The 11,655-nt window shown below is 39.4% G+C and overlaps 2 protein-coding genes across 2 annotated transcripts; one reads left to right on the plus strand and one right to left on the minus strand.

Moving 5' to 3' along the window:
• Positions 1-261: 261 nt before the first annotated feature.
• Positions 262-5,849, plus strand: LOC127646347 (galectin-2-like). The gene is made up of 4 exons (XM_052129909.1): positions 262-320; positions 2,803-2,882; positions 2,975-3,131; positions 5,556-5,849. The coding sequence occupies exons 1-4, from the start codon at positions 318-320 to the stop codon at positions 5,700-5,702; spliced, it is 387 nt and encodes a 128-aa protein (XP_051985869.1). The 5' UTR covers positions 262-317; the 3' UTR covers positions 5,703-5,849.
• Positions 5,850-8,325: 2,476 nt separating this feature from the next.
• Positions 8,326-9,552, minus strand: uts2r4 (urotensin-2 receptor 4). The gene is made up of 2 exons (XM_052129584.1): positions 9,499-9,552; positions 8,326-9,351 (listed from the first exon to the last, which is right to left on the minus strand). The coding sequence occupies exons 1-2, from the start codon at positions 9,550-9,552 to the stop codon at positions 8,326-8,328; spliced, it is 1,080 nt and encodes a 359-aa protein (XP_051985544.1).
• Positions 9,553-11,655: the final 2,103 nt, after the last annotated feature.

An 11,655-nucleotide genomic window follows, 5' to 3' on the forward strand; every position in this document is an offset into this window, starting at 1 on the left:
CAAACAATTGACACACCACTGACTCAATATAAACACTAGATGGAGACAAAAGCAAATATTCTGTGTCTTTAATTTCTCAAAGAGTCATTTGATTCAAGATTTGTGGTCTGTAATAAATGACTCTCTGGACTCTGAATCAATCCTTTTTTCAATGGAATTCCAGGATAATCAGTTCAGTGTGTGATTGGTTAAAGATCACTGCTCTTCTGTGTTCCTATAGGGTGGAGGGTTTGGCTCCGCCTCCTGTGGTTTATTATAAGGAGCTGCAGGTGAATCACACACACTTCTGCTGATTCCCCCCCTGTGAAGAGGACAAGATGGTGAGTGACATCACTTCCCTTTTCTGAAGGATTTGATTTGTATTTTCTTATAATGTTTAGGCTTGTAATAGCTTGAGTTTGTTGGACTTTGTCAGACAGTCTATGAACTGTTCGTTCTGTTTAATCAACAGTATGAAGTGATGCTCTCGGTGTGCGTCACCACTGAAGGGGGGAAACTCTTATCAAACTATTACAGCTAAAGTAATGAAATCTTTAAGAAGTTGTTCACATTATTAAATGCATTAGGTATCACTAACAGTGAACACAATATTTCTTTATTGTATTATTTAATCTTTGTTCATGTTAGTTAATAAAAATAAAAGCGTGCTGAGTTACTCCAGTCAGGTCTCCTTAGCAACCAAATTGGCCCGGTTGCTAGGGAGGGTAGAGTCACATGGGGTAACCTCCTCGTGGTCACTATAATGTGGTTCTCGCTCTCGGTGGGGCGTGTGGATGCCGCGGAGAATAGTGTGACGCCTCCACACGCGCTACGTCTCCACGGTAACACACTCAACAAGTCACATGATAAGACCACCACCCGGATTGAGGTGAGTCACTATGTGACCACGAGGACTCCGAGCGTTACAAATTGGGATGTTAGTTAATGTTAGTTAATAGTCGAATAACTAAATGTAAAAATATCCAACTTTTGATTTAAAAAATATATCTCCATTTAACCACATTGCATGTAGCATCTTATTGGCATGTTTTTGCATTCCAAGGGTTGGTACACTTATTAAAAATGGAAATAAATGTTTAGTTTTTTAAAAAATCCCTATGAGAGAGAGAGAGAGAGAGAGAGAGAGAGAGAGAGAGAGAGAGAGAGAGAGAGAGAGAGAGAGAGAGAGAGAGAGAGAGAGAGTGTGAGGTATCAGGGTGTGTCTGAAGTAGACATATAATGAGACCGTTAAACACATTTATCAATCTTTTGCGTTGTGGATACAGCAGCAGCCTGTGTGTTATGACGTAGACATTTCATTAAAATATTCAGCACATGAATGTTGAGCGCTCTGTTATCAATGTGACAATGAGACCGTACCAGACATGTTTAGACACACCTACTCGTTCTTTATGACTCTTTTAAACTTTTTAGATTAACAGTAAAGTCATCAAAACCATGAAATAGCAAATGGAAGTCCATTCCAACTTATCCCTGTACTTTTGTATACATTTATTCATACTGTAATTACAATTTACATCAGTCTACAAAACTAATTTGAAACATTTAAAGGTGCTGTGAGCGATTTAAGCCATTCTACAATGTCCCCAAAATGAGCCGTTGGATTAGCCACACCCCCTTTTTCCAAAACCTGAACTCCAAAGATACCAAATGTGCTTCACTGAGACCGACACGAGCAGAAACGGCTGTCAAAAACAACAGCAGTGAAACAGCGCCCTCAACTGGCAACTGTTATGAACAACATGGCATAATAATGGCATTAAGCCTCAATAATTCACTGCTGCTACAAAACTATGAGAACACGCAGAATGATTGACAGGTAGAAAGCGTCATTTTTGTTTGCTGTTTACAGAGTCTAGAAGCCGTCACATAGACCAGTGAGATATCTCAAAATACTTATTTTAGTAATCTCTTTTAGGGAGTAGGAAAAACAAAAACAAAAAATCACTTCCAGCACCTTTAAGCATGAAAAACATACATTCAGTCTGTAAGCATACCGTAAACTAGTATATCTCACGAATAATTATCTACAATACTCATATGTACACACCAGTGTTTGGTGTAATCTGATTACAAAATAATAAAAAATTGTAATCCGATTACCTTTCAAATTCTTGTAATCAGAAAACAGTTACTGAGTTTCAAATAATGCAATTACTTGAAGTACATGACTTGTGTTGCACATGTTTCTAAAATAATATTGTGTACAACACATTTGAATTATGAATTAATATAAATATGAAGGTGTGTGTGATAATGAACAAGAATGAAATATAAGCGTTATTTTAAACTTGTTTTCTGTGAGAAGTGCTTTAGAAAGGAAGGTAACACTGTATTTTAGAGAAGTCATTTGTAGCAGATTACTTCCTGAGAAATGTAACATTCCCAACACTGTTACACACGGTTAAAGATCCGTCCGATATTTCCTCCGTCACACACAGAGATTAACGAACAAGTTTTAGATAAATGTGAGTCTCTAGTAAATCAGAGTCGTTTTAGGTGTTTTCTGACGGTTGACCCAGTATCGTTCCTGACGTGGCGTTCGATCAAATGTTTGCGCAGTGGCTCTTCAGCTGTTTTATGAGTTTATTATCTGTAGTTTATTATTAACTCTGGGTTTGGCTGCACAGATAACATCTCTTCCTCTTATCATCGCCTACAGGAATCGCAGGTTAAACAGTTATTTGACATCGATTTATTACCTGAAGAAAGATAAAGCCCTGTATGAACCTCTTGGTCCTATTTATTCACCATCACATGTATGTGAGAATTACCCATGATGCTTTTCTTCGTCTCTAACAGGTGTTCACTATTAAGGACATGAGCTTTAAGGCCGGAATGGAGATGAAGGTCTCTGGAAAGGTCAAATCTGAATGTGAAGGGTGTGTGATTGGTTTTAGATAGTTCACGCTAATATTTGACTTGGATGTGCTTGTGTGTTGTGTCACGCTTCTGCTTCTCTCTCTGTTCTCAGGTTCTCCATCAACATCGGTCATGACACCAATGCCATCGCTCTCCACTTTAACCCTCGATTTAATGAAAACGTCATCGTGTGCAACTCGAACAGTGGGAGCTGGGGTGACGAACATCGTGAGCACTGTTTCCCCTTTCAGAAGGGCAACGAGTTCAAGGTGACCACTAATGACCCTCCCAACTTCTGATTGACCTCTGACCTTTTCAAACAATTGAAATGAGCAGAATAGTAATAACAGACATTTAACCGACACTTGTTGTCTTTAATCTCAGTGGCGTTGCAACTTGCGAAACTAATAATTAATGCCGATAATTAAAAGATGTTAAACATCAGACGATGTATCGGTCTCTGCAGCATATCGGTCAACCAATAGTAGTGACGTCTTGAATGAAAGTTGAAGCAGGTGATCTATCAAACAGGCCCTTTTTGTTTCATTTTTGTCTTTTTGATTCAGCTTTGCCATTAGACGGGTAGTAATTTCGGATCCGCTACGTGTGCTGCTATTTCTTCGGTGTTGTCTGAATAACTGTTTTCGGACAGTGCTGATATTTAAAGGAGTATTCCAGGTTCAACACAAGTTAAGTTCAATTGACAGCGTTTGTGGCATAATGTTGATCACCAAACATGTATTTTAGACTCGTCCCTCCTTTTTCTTTAAGCAAAATAAAGCAAACATCGATCTGACAGTGAAACACATACAATGGAAGTGAATGGGGCCAGTTTTTGGAGGGTTTTAAAAGGCAGAAATGTTATAAAAGCACTGACAGCAATGCTTCTGTTTAAACATGTATTATTTGTGCTGTAAAGTTGTTTAACCCTTTAAGCTCTGAAGGTGTTTTAAAGATTTCCGGTTTCAGTGGCATACCCAGAATGAAAGGCTTATAACTCGACAATAAAAAAACAAGTTGGGCCAAGAGTAAAGTATAATTTTAAAGAAAACGTTTACATTTTTTAATGATCTAGATTATGATAGATTCTGAGACTCTCCGCCTAAGAGACGGCTGAAAAATCACAAGACAAATTGAGCCAAAAATTAACTTTTGTTCTCATTTTTCTGATTTTACATTATATATGTCTGTGTGTAAATAAGGTGGCTCTGAAAAGGTTTTATTTTGATATGACAAAGCAATCAAAAGTTACAACATTACAAATATAATTGATCATAGTGTCCAAAAACATCTCCAAACAAATAAAAGATAATAATTGTACATAAGAACTAATTACACATGCAAACACAACAATGACTAAAGGTTTGCATAGCATGCAGACATGATTTTAGTCATGAGATTTCACAGAGTGAGTTTCATTCTGTGTCATTTGAGTCATCATTGAGTCTGTGTCGTGTATTTGGCGCCATCTCCTGGTGGTCATATGTAACATTGTGCTTCATGTGGATTATCTAATGATCTATACATCTGATTATCTTGTGTGTGGACTCCATTGAAAGATAATCACTGACTCTAATTAATGGCATGTGATATATGATTTTATTTTCCATTCATTTTTCGTAAAGTTAAAATTGAAAATACAGCTTAGAAGCAACACCAACATAATTGTCAAAGACCTATATTTAGCTGTTACTCGCTATATAATATTATGCATTCTACTCTTTAAGAGCTTCCCAACAACATGTGACACATGGATATTTGATCAGTTTGATGTTTTTATTGATTGTAATAATATGTGCAGTGCAAAATTATTAATAAATTATCAAAATGGACACTTCTGCAAATTTTAAAGCACTTGTTCAGTTTTGGTCATAATATCTACATGTATTATAAAGTAGAACTTCTGAACTTTCAAACTAAACTTATTTTGTGTTGCTCAAGACTGCAGTTACTATGGCAGGCCCATCCGAGCTTAAAGGGTAAAGTAAAAGTTTTTACGACCATTTTAGGATTTATGAGCTATGTTGTCACGGCAATGAAGTTGTAAAATTAGTTATGAATTTACACATGTGTCCGTGAGTGATTTAATGACAGTAAAATCATGTTAACACACATATTGTTCATGTCTTGTGTCTATAATGTATTGACAGATTAAACCCCATTGACTTGCATTGGAAGTGTCTCACTGGAACACACATTTGTGCTCTTTTAAAGCAAAAAGAGGGACGAGTTAAAATAATAATTTTTATCATGGTATATATGGCGCTTCAGATGTTACTTCCTTTGCATTGTAAAGACTGCTCAAATTACACAAGAGTTTAATTAGCTCGTAAAACCCAATGAGGGGGCTCTGGGGGCGTCAAACTGCCCTATCTGAATGTTCTTTGAACAGGGCGATATCTTCTGTATCTGGGTTAATTGTCTGGATTTGGTCATTTGACTGATAACAGCAGCTCATGACACAATGAAACTTTACCCTTTGCACTCATTAACTATGCTGCAATCAACCGCCCACCACCCAAATGGTGAATGGGTTGTGCCCTCTATTGGCCTAAACGCAGATTTGAGGTTACATTAGACCGCCATGCCACACTTAACAATAATACAATGACATGCATACATTTTGAAGTGTGATTGTTTCTGTTCTTTTTCATGTTTACCTTTTATTATTCTCTGTCTGTGTCTTCCCATAGTTGATCATCACCTTCAACAATGACACCTTCTATATCAAACTCCCCGAAGGCACCATGATGAGCTTCCCCAACCGCTTTGGAGATGACACATTCAAACACATCCATGTGGTGGGAGATGTGAAGATCGAGAGCCTGAAGGTCAAATGAGCAGCGAGCTCTGATGTCCACACTCATCTCAACAACTTCAGTATCTCGTGTTATCATGACCGATCCGGTCTGGTGTTCTGCAGCTGGATCGTCTAAAAACCACTCCATTATTCCATATTGACCAATAAAACCACTGAATCCACAAAATGTGATTGGAGTATTTATTCTCTGGTGTTCTGAGGTGCTATTATAAAGGATAGGTGCCTATAGAGTGTAACAATGTGGTTCTGGAAGTATAAATCTCATTCATTTTCTCCAAAGGCGAATTGGTTTTAGTGATAACTTATAAACCTTTAAAGACAGACCTATTACCTCTGAGGTTGTTAATCGCTGGCATATGCTTCTGTTCAATACATTAAGCTACGTTTAGACAATTAAAATACATTACATCATATATGCCGTTATGTGGCAACAGACAAGCATTTAAAGCATATATTAATATAAAAAAAATTACTTGAACTGTTAAAGTATTGTTTGATTTATTTCCATATCACTGAACATAACCCTGTTATTGGCCGACTTCCCTCTGTGCTATTTGTAAGTGTTGGTCTATGCACTGATGCGTCAGATGAAGCGTCTCGCTTTCGTCGCGTCACTAGTTTCATTGCCTCAGTTCAGAAGTGCTGTGTTTTTAGGACGATGTGCCAAGGTAAGCGATCCCATCTCGGTCCAGCAGTCATTGAGCACAAAAGCGCATTTGGAAGGTTGTGCTCCTGGGTTTGACGAGGTGTGTTGCCTGTCCAGCTGAAGGTGCGCTGACTGCCCCCTACTGTATCGAGGTGGTACATCAGTCTTGAATTGCTCCAATGGTAGGAACCAGGGCTGAACTGGTAATCTGGCATACCGAGAATTTTCCCGGTGGGCCGATGCACTTTTGGGCCTATCAGGGGCGTAATGGCCATCGGGAGAAATGAGCGGGCCGGTGGTTCAGCCAAATGGGCCGCGATAAGCAACAATGAGCCGCCGAGTTATGCAGAATGTACCACAAAGAAAAGGACAGTGAACACATGTGCCCTCCCCCAGCCCCGCCCCGCTCAACAGTTGGGCCAGTTGCCATGTGAAATCCCGGGCCGATTTCTCTTCCGAGTCCAGCCCTGGTAGCAACATTCCTTATTATGGAATTTATCTACAGGTCGAGGGCATGATTAATTGCATTAATTTTTAACCCATTCATCATCACACTAAATTAACTGCCCTACTAAGAACATAAGCTGATGCAATCAGAAGGTCGCTGGTTTGATCCCCACAGCCACCACCACTGTGTCCTTGAGTAAGGCACTTAACTCCAGGTTGCTCCGGGGGGATTGTCCCTGTAATAAGGGCTCTGTAAGTCACTTTGGATAAAAGCATCTGCCAAATGCATAAATGTAATGTAAATGTTAATGTAAGTAAAAATACTGGAGACTGTAATAGGTGTGAAATAGGTGTCTGTTATGAATCGCGGAGCACTTCCACATACAGGAAAAAGGTGAATAGAGAACTCCATGTATTACAGAGATCCTTGGACACCATACCACACAAAATGTGCAGTATTCAGTAAGTCCTTTCTGAATAGGTATTCATTTGTTCCTTTGTTAAAGCTGTATTCAAGGGCCACAAGGTAGGTCCCATAATCATTTTGGAAACATCTGTAATGGAACTTTTCAAGTTCATGTGTTGCCCCATAACTTACATGTCTATAACCATTAGACCGTGCCGTGTCCTGTCACTCATCGTGGCTGGTTAGTGGTGGTGGAGTGGTCTAAACCACATAACTGGTAAACTGGTAATCAGAAGGTCACTGGTTTGATCCCCACAGCCACAACCATTGTGTCCTTGAGTAAGACACTTAACTCCAGGTTGCTCCGGGGGGATTGTCCCTGTAATAAGTGCACTGTAAGTCACTTTGGATAAAAGCATCTGCCAAATGCATAAATAAATGAAATGAAAATGGTTAGGGCAAGAACTCTAAACTGATGTGAAAAAGAAGCCTTGTATCATGACGTGGCTAGTGAGGACACAGTGTTAGGCTACACTCACTGGTTTAGCATCTGATTCACACAGGCAAAATTATTTTATCTTTTATCCGTTAAGTGATTACTTCTTTTTTTGTGTGTATGTTAATTCAGTTCAGAGCGAGAAGACCCTCCATCCTAACGGTAATTTACAGAGACACTCGAAAAAGCCTGAGGTACAAACTGAGGAATGTGACAGACCGCAAACACATTCCACACACACCTCAATTGCCTGCATATTTAACAGTTCACTTGCCAGTTCCCTGAATGTACACATGTCAATTTGTAAGTTTATTTAGCTTGAATGTGTTGCCAAAAGAGACAATACACTTAAACACAAAGAAATTAAATTCAAACATTGTATATATGAATATGGATTAAAGCTCATAGTAACATTGGCAGCGCTAGGGTTCATTTTAGGAAAGTGCCTGATTTAAAATGTCTGCTCAAATTCAGTCTTCATTCCAGATTCGTCCTCAGCAGCCCGGCGGGAGGCGAGTCACTGCGCCTCCATGAGGAATCAATGGCACGCCAAATTGGGGAGAAAAGGAAATAACATCCAAAACACAAACTCCAGTATTCATTGTATGGACAAAAAGCCATGAAAGTGAAGTATCTTAGTATCATCATCAATTATCCTGGACCGCATTGACCCCTACGGCTGACCCCTGATCAACGCGACTCGACCCCGAGCACTGACCTCTCTGGGCCAGGTAGTCGCGGTAGTTACGTGTTAGCAGCGTGTAAAGCAACGGGTTCACGCAGCTGTTACCATACGTCAGGCAGGTGACGAAGAAGTTGACGTACGTGTGAGCGGCAGGCGACAACGATCGAAGCGACTCGGACGAAAAAAGTTTCGCCATCTGCCAACCCCAAAACGGCAGGAAGCACGCCCAGTACGCCACCACGATACAGAAGATCATTCCCACCACCTTGTGCTTAAGGCTGCGTCTCCGTACGGACGATGATGATCTGTTTGTGGTTCCCCGTGCCAGGTTGCTCTGGGCGGCCCAGTAATGTCGGGCGAGACCCGCGTAGAGCCCTAGCATCAGCAGGCCGGGCAGGAGCATGCTAGTGAAGAAGAGCGCGGTGAGGTATGCTTTGAAGGCTTCGGGTGTCCATGTTGGAAAACAGATGCGTTTGACGAGACCGACGGCGGCCGGTCGCCCCTCTCTCAGTCGAATCATCACCATCATGGGAAGCGTCAGGACAAAAGCAGCCAACCAGATGCCCAAAGCCATCAGCCAGTGTCCGCGGGTAGTCGAGCGACGTGCTCTGAAAGGTGTGGCAACTGCGCGGTAGCGCTCCAGGCTCATTGCGACTAGCACAAACACACTAGCGTGCATTGTGAGTAGATCCAGACTTAACAGCAGCCTACAGCCCATCTCTCCAAAGAACCAATCGTGTGCGAAGTAGGTGCACACTACAAAGGGAATTGTGCCAAGGTAGAGCAAGTCAGCCGTTGCTAAGTTGAGAATAAAGACGTACATGGATCCAGCGCGACGTAACGTAGCCGAGCGCATTATGGCCAGTGTGTACAGGTTTCCGGCCAAGCCCAAAACACACATGGTGATTAGGGTTGCGCCCAGGAGCGGGGTCACCCACACCACGCTTCCACCACCCGCTCGGACCCGCTGCTGGCTCCTGCCGCACTGCTGTTGGACATTTGAGTCATTATAAATACTATGTGATAAATACTTTCAAACTTTTTCTATAGAACAGAAGTGATTTTCTGAATTCCACTTCCAAAAAACCAAGAGTTCATCAGCAGATATGCACCTTTGTTGACGTCAAAATAGCACATGAACGTGGACAAATGGAGGCACAGAGGAACATGAAGTCCTAAACAAGCCCATGATCCGCTGAAATGTTTAACTCTGTGCTAGTCCAAAATCTAAAACTGTCATTTGACTTTAAAGATGCTCCAAAGGTTTTTCCAGTCTCATCTCGTGTTTTCCAGAATCCTGCTGGTCTTTGGTGAGTCTGTCCAGCTCAAAGGGTTCGGCTTTGTTCTGGAGTCTTATTGTTTTGTATTGAGACGATCTTGTGTCCCAGAACGCGACTGATCTCCGTGTGTCCTTCCAGAGAAAGTTCAGCCTTGAGATCTTGAGCTTGTCGTTTTGTATCGAGATGCTTTATCCATCTGTGTTGCGTCTGAAGAATTCTCTTTCTGTCTCTTCTGTCTTCTCCCTGAGTTTGCTCTACACGGTCTCTCTTTCACAGGAAGGTGTAATCTAGCGTTCAGTGTTTGAATGGCGAGAGCTCCACTGCGAGTCTTTCCACCAGTCTTTGAACACTCTGGTGCGGTTTCACACACTCCGATCAGCAGCAGAACTCAATAATGTTGACTTCACACTTATGTACAAACACACAACACACACACATACTGTAATATCGTCTTCCTCGTGTGAATATAATTAAAAAATAGACTAATTCATTGTGATTAATTTAATATAAAAAAATCATGTGTTCAAAATATGCCCCCAGAGCTCGGGCGTCACTAGAACCCTTTTACAGGGGCACGTGCCCTCTGCTGTGCCCTCTGCTGTGGCCCAGTAAAATCTCAAGTTTGAGTTTTGACAATTTACTTTAATTGACTTTAACTCACAGTGCAGACTCATTTAATGACATCAATGTGCTCATGTTTTGTGTGATAGTCATCAATCATTTCAACATATATGATGATGTTGCATTTACACTCCTTTACATTTACAAGAGAGAAAAAAACGTACTTTTAAGCGGCTCTTCAGCATGAAACCGATCAAACGGAGCAGTTCAGGGTGTGTCTTATATAGCAGTGTGATGTTGCTTATATACAACAGTTCAATGAACAAGTACATTTTAAAAATGTAGGAAAAACTGAGAACGGTCATAAAAACGCATTTGTGCATGAACTATGCGTCCAAATCTCCGTTAGTAATTCAAAAAGTTCACTTCAGAAATAGTATCACGGCTTGTGCTGTTTCGAACAAGTTATTGGATAAACAAGCATAGACAGATGGATATGTGTGTGTGTGTGTGTGTGTGTGTGTGTGTGAGAGAGAGAGAGAGCGAGCAAGCATGTGCGATCACCTTTTGCCACACCCAATCAGAGATGCAGTCCGCTTTAATTGTGGAAAATAGACGTCCAAGCGGGGGTATTCCTCTTTATTTCGGGGTAGCCGGTGCGCAAATGTCATTCACTATAGAAACAGTGATGTGGAAACTCATGGAGTGCTGTTCTATGTAAACAATTGCTAACGGATTCATTTTACTTCACCAACTGCTCATATTACACACAAAAATTATCTTTTGCCGCTGGCTAACATATGAAATGTAAAAGATAAAGACAGTAACTCCTTACAGATACACTTTAGTTTAGAACGGCAGGAACACAAACAGAGTGATACACACACAGTTAAGCGACTGAGTGCTGATAGTGTCACAACATCAGTGCTAATGGAACGTCTCTCATCCAATCAGATTCGAGGACCGGAACAAACTGTTGTATGTATATATAAATATATATATATATAATTATTATTATTCATTATCTAAATTATATATATTATTCATTATCTAAATTTTTATATATATATAATTATATATACATTATCTACATTTTATATATATTATTATTATTCATTATCTAAATTATTTATATATATATATATATATATATATATATATATATATATATAAAATTATTATACATTATCTAAATTATTTATATTTATTATTATTATTCATTATCTAAATTATGTTTATATATATATAATTATTATACATTATTTACATTTTATATTATTATTATTCATTATCTAAATTATTTATATTTATTATTATTATTCATTATCTAAATTATGTTTATATATATATATAATTATTATACATTATTTAAATTATATATTATTATTATTCATTATCTAAATTATATATTATTATTATTCATTATCTAAATTATTTATATTTATTATTAT

Source organism: Xyrauchen texanus, chromosome 7, assembly GCF_025860055.1.
Source record: "Xyrauchen texanus isolate HMW12.3.18 chromosome 7, RBS_HiC_50CHRs, whole genome shotgun sequence".
Lineage (NCBI taxonomy): Eukaryota > Metazoa > Chordata > Actinopteri > Cypriniformes > Catostomidae > Xyrauchen > Xyrauchen texanus.

What these genes read in the sequence shown, in the direction of transcription:
- LOC127646347 (XM_052129909.1), top strand. An exon ending in GTCAAATCTGAATGTGAAGG is followed by an intron (nt 2,883 to 2,974) that starts GTGTGTGATTGG and finishes CTCTGTTCTCAG; the next exon opens with GTTCTCCATCAACATCGGTC. An exon ending in AGAAGGGCAACGAGTTCAAG is followed by an intron (nt 3,132 to 5,555) that starts GTGACCACTAAT and finishes GTCTTCCCATAG; the next exon opens with TTGATCATCACCTTCAACAA.
- uts2r4 (XM_052129584.1), bottom strand. Translation starts at nt 9,552, where the DNA reads ATGGGCTTGTTTAGGACTTCATGTTCCTCTGTGCCTCCATTTGTCCAC. An exon ending in CTCCATTTGTCCACGTTCAT is followed by an intron (nt 9,352 to 9,498) that starts GTGCTATTTTGA and finishes AATGTCCAACAG; the next exon opens with CAGTGCGGCAGGAGCCAGCA.